This window comes from Penaeus vannamei, chromosome 15, assembly GCF_042767895.1.
Source record: "Penaeus vannamei isolate JL-2024 chromosome 15, ASM4276789v1, whole genome shotgun sequence".
Classification (NCBI taxonomy): Eukaryota; Metazoa; Arthropoda; class Malacostraca; order Decapoda; family Penaeidae; genus Penaeus; species Penaeus vannamei.
The window spans coordinates 11,283,758-11,288,757 of record NC_091563.1 but is presented as its reverse complement, the minus strand read 5'-3'; the positions used below and the strand labels follow the sequence as shown (position 1 = coordinate 11,288,757).

Sequence of the window (5,000 nt, the reverse complement as noted above, 5' to 3'; positions counted from 1 at the left end):
GGAGGGGGAGGGAAGAAGGAAGTAAAGGAGGGGAGAGGGAGGAAGGAGGGAAAGGAGAGGAGGAGAGGAGGAAGAAAGAAAAGGGGATGGATAGGAGAGAGGAAGAACGAGGAGAGGGAGAGAATGAAAATGAGGTTAGTGAGGGGTTGGAAGGGGAAAGAGGGATAGAGGGTGGGGGGAAGGGGGGAGGGGGTCGGAGGTGAGGAAATGGAGTGAGGGGAACAAGGTGAGGAAATGGAGGAAGGGGGAAACGTGGGAGATGGGAGCTGAGGGAACGGAAAAAGGAAAGAGGGTATACCGATTCGTTTAATAGGATAGGAGGGGGATAAGGAGAGCAAAGAGAGGGGAGCGATGGAGGAACAAGTGGGGAGGGGATGAAGTTGATAGGAGGAAGGGGGTGGGTTGGGGGGGGGGGCAAAATAGGTAGGGGAAAGAAAGGGATGTCTGTGGAATGGCCCTTTGTAACGGAGAGGAAAAAGAGAGAGGAGAGGAGAGAGGAAAGAGAATTGACAAGGACCACGAGGAGGGACGAAAGCGAACGAGAAAGAGGAGGATGACACAAGAAAAAAAAAGGAGAAAGATGAAAGAGAAGTAAAAGGGGAAGTAGGGAACACAGCCTAAGGTGGCAACAGCGACCGATGTTCAGCATTTCTTTCAAAAAGAAAGTTAACTGCATTTTGCAAAAAGACAAATGCAAACGAGGCTGTATGCTTAATGCAGGCAAACTGAAGACTTGGGCTCCGAGCCTCGCGCCCTCAGAAATAGCAGGAAGTTATCCAGCCTCGAAAGAAAACATATTTCCTCATTCCGCCGGCAAACGCGGGGCATTAACATCTTTCAAAGACAAACATCGCGCAAACTTGTGCTCGGGGCGCTTAACTTGAAGAGGGAGAGAGAGAGAGATTGCACAACGGAGCGTGGCAGAGATGTGTCGGGACTGCGCGGGGACTCTTTCACGCTGGGAATGTTGATGGATAAAACTCCGCTTTGCATATTCTGTTGCAGCAGCGCGCTTCAGGAGGGTGTGTTCCCATCGACGAGCTTTCTCTCCGGAGCCAATTCGCGCCGTGCATTATTCAGCGGTTTAAAGAGACTTCTATATCAGCTCAAAGACACGTGTTCCTTCTCTCTTCCTTTCCACGTAGCAGCGGTCCAAAGATTGCAGCTCCTACAGCGTGAAGTGGAATCAACGCCTTATCTCTTGCCATTCCCACAAACGACCTGTTGTACCATAAAGCCCTGGCACAAAACGGAGGGAACAAAGCAGGCAAACACCATATTTGTAGGACGAAGATCACCGTGACTGTTATCTCCATCACCGGCGTAACAGCGCGATTACAATGCCACGCAAAAGGCGCGGCCCAAAAAACACCACGCAAGGAGAACCGCGCAAACAGCATCACGCAAGCAACACCACAGAAAAAAGACAGCAAAACCCAGACAAAACCGCGCGAACACCACCGCACAAACACCACCACACAAACAATACCGCACTAACAACACCACATAAACACCGCACAAACACCACCACACAAACAATACCGCACTAACAACACCACATAAACACCGCACAAACACCACCACACAAACACCTCACAAACACCACCACACAAACACCGCACAAACACCACCGCACAAACAACACCACACAAACAACACACAAAAAACACACAAACAACAGAACCCCCCCCCCACAAAAAAAAAAAAAAAAAAAATAAATAGATAAATAAAAAAATAAATAAATAAACACCCGACAAACAGCGCCCACGCCCCGACAACAGCAAGTGCCCCTCCCCCTCCCCCCGGCCAGCAGATGAGCAGCAGCCCCTCACAATGTCTCCGCAGCAGAACAGACAGACGGACTTGGGAATTGGGCGGTCGATACAGCAGCGGTGAGGCGTTGGGAGTTTTGCTGTGTCGGTACTCGCTGCGGTGGAAGGGGCTGGCAGCTGTGTTGGCAGGGTGGTGGAAGGGGATGGCAGCTGTGTTGACAGGATGGTGGAAGCGAAGAGGATGGGTGGAAGGGGCTGGTAGCTGTGTTGGCAGGATGGTGGAAGCGAAGAGGATGGGTGGAAGGGGCTGGCAGCTGTGTTGGCAGGATGGTGGAAGCTAAGGGGCTGGGTGAAAAAGGTTGTCAGCCGTGTTGGCAGGCTGGTTAAAGGGGTCGTTAGCTATGTTGGCAGGCTGGTGGAAGCGAAGGGGCTGGGCTTGAGAGGAGGAAACGGGCTTGATGGACTGTGACAGCGGTTCATCTTGGATCAGCTGTTAAGTTATTGTATGGGTCAGGAGTCACCGCGACGGAGGAGGCCGAGAGTGAGAGAGAAAGAGAAAGGGAAATGGAAAGAAAATAGGGAGAAGGAGAAGATGGGGGAATGAGGGAGAGGAGGAGGAGAGAAGAAGAGATGGAGAGGAGGAGGAGAGAAGAAGAGATGGAGAGGAGGAGGAGAGAAGAAGAGATGGAGAGGAGGAGGAGAGAAGAAGAGATGGAGAGGAGGAGGAGAGAAGAAGAGATGGAGAGGAGAGAATGAGAGAGTGAGAAATTGAGAAATAGAGAGATTGAGAGATAGAGAGAGAGAAAGAAAGAAAGAAAGAGAAAGAGAGAAGGCCGAGAAGATGGAAGAAAGGAATAGCGAATAGAGAAAAAATGATAAAGAAGGTTAAATAGCCAAGTATATAGAGAGAAACACACACACAAATAATGAAATTTCAAATTTGAAGAGATGAAGAAAGTCGGAGAGCTTCTGAAGCAGAAAGTCAGGGAGGAGGTCCGGGAGGAGGCCAAGAAAGAAGTCAGGGAGATCAGAGAAGAAGTCAGGGAGAAAGCCAAGAAAGCCAGAGAAGAGGTCAGGGATGAATCCGAGATAGAGGTTAAGGAGGAGATCAGAGAAGAGATCAGGGAGGAAGCCAAGAAAGAGGTCAGGGAGATCAGAGAAGAGGTCAGGGAGGAGGCCAAGAAAGAGGTGAGGGAGGAGGTCAGAGAAGAGGTCAGGGAGGAAGCCAAGAAAGAGGTAAGGGAGGAGGCTAAGAAAGAGGTCAGAGAAGAGGTCAGGGATGAAGCCAAGATAAAGGTTAAGGAGATCAGAGAAGAGGCCAGGGAGGAAGCCTAGAAAGAGGTCAGTGAAGTCAGAGAGGAGGCCAAGAAAGAGGTCAGGGAGGTCAGGGAGGAAGCCAAGAAAGAGAAGAGGTCAGGGAGGTCAGAGAAGAGGTCAGGGAGGAGGTTAGCGCGAGAAACCCTCCTTAAAGTCCCTCAAGATGTATCGGGCGGCGTCACTGATTTTATTTGGTCTTGTTTACGTCCTTTTAATCTCTCTTCTCTCTTCTTTTTCTTCTCCTCCCTTTTTTCTTTTAGTTCAAATAGAAAATGAAAAGCTGTGTATTTTCCTTATAAATATGACAATTGATTCCTCGAATCGACTCTTATTCTCTCACTCTCTGTCTGTCTGTCTGTCTGTCTGTCTGTCTGTCTGTCTGTCTGTCTGTATGTCTGCCTGTCTCTGTCTGCCTGTCTCTGTCTGTCTGTCTCTGTCTGTCTGTCTGTCTTTCTTTCTGTCTGTCTGTCTCTCTCTCTCTCTCTCTCTCTCTCTCTCTCCTTCTCTCTCTCTCTCTCTCTCTCTCTCTCTCTCTCTCTCTCTCTCTCTCTCTCTCCTCTCTCTCTCTCTCTCTCTCTCTCTCCTCTCTCTCTCTCTCTCTCTCTCTCTCTCTCTCATTCCCTTGACTGAATTTAATCTTTTCCAAGATATAACGAAAAACGATATTTTTATATCATTAAAAAATGTGGCAATCAAATCTTTCTGAAGAACAGAAAATTTCATCTCATTTATATTCTTTACTCTTCCTATTCCGTTTTTTATCTCTCTCCCTCTGTCTCCTTTTATTCGTCGTGGTTGTGCGAGTGAAAAGAAAAATAGAAATTCGATGATCAAATAACAGTCAACAAAGTAAGGCTTTCTTTCTTTATTTTTTTTTAATTTTTTTTTTTTTACTGTTTCCTCGTTCGTTTATTTCTTGACTGTTTCCCTCTTTGTTTTTATTTGTTATTGTTTTCTCTTTCGTTTTCTTTCTTTTTTCTGTATCCTCCTTTTTTTCGTTTTTTTCGGTGTTTCCTCTTTTATTTTGTTTTTACTGTTTCCTCGTTCATTTACTTTCTCTTTTCTGTATCCTCTTTTTTCTTCTTCTTTTTTAGTGTTTCCGCTTTAATTTTGTTTTTACTGTTTCTTCACCTTTACTGTTTTCTCTTTCTTTCTTTTTTCTTCTTCTTCTTCTTTGTTTTCCTTTTATTTTGTCCGTATCTGGAAATGATAATCAGGTAAGAAGTAAGAAATGGACTGAAATTCTTCTCATGTTTTCTAAGCAAGTCGAGAAAGGAGAGTGAAAAGAGAAAGAAAGAGTAAGAAAGAAGGAGGAGGAAAAGAGACGAATAGAAAAATACAAATGAATTTAAAGACGTAAAGAAAGTGGAAGAGGAAGAAGAAAAAAAGAAGGATTGAAGGAGACTATAAGATGATCGAGAGAAAAAAAAGAGAAACAGGTTTATAGGAGACAAGAGAAAGAACAAAAGGAAAGAGAAAATCGTAGTAGGAGGAAGAGGAAGAGGAAGCTCCAAAGAATGTGATAAAGGAAAAATAAAGGGAGGAGAGGAAGGAAAAGGAGAAAGAACGGAGAGAGAGAAAAATAAAGAAGGGGAGAAGGAAGGGAAAGGAGAAAGTACGGAAAGAGAGAAAAATAAAAAAGGGGAGAAGGAAGGAAAAGATGAAGAAACGGAGAGAGAAAGATAAAGAAGGGGGGAAGGAAGAGATTGGAGGAAGACACTCGAGGGGAAAATGTATAAGTGAATAAGAATGGGGCGAGGAAATGGAAGCACCGAGTCAAGAAATAAAAGTAGAGGAGAGGAAAATGAGGAAACTCAAGAAAAGGGAAGTCGAGATAAAGAAAACAAAGAATAAAGAAAATAATTTTTAAAAAATGAAGGGAACGAAACAGCGGGTTTAAGATAACGTGAG

The 5,000-nt window shown here is 45.5% G+C and overlaps 1 protein-coding gene across 1 annotated transcript in view; it reads left to right on the top strand.

Annotated features, from left to right (window-relative positions):
* Window positions 1-2,698: 2,698 nt before the first annotated feature.
* Window positions 2,699-5,000, top strand: part of LOC138864093 (uncharacterized protein PF3D7_1120000-like) — a 7,452-nt gene continuing 5,150 nt past the window's right edge. Inside the window, 2 exon segments of the mRNA XM_070130122.1 lie at window positions 2,699-2,751; window positions 2,753-3,146. Of these exon segments, the coding sequence (XP_069986223.1) occupies window positions 2,699-2,751; window positions 2,753-3,146 (447 nt within the window).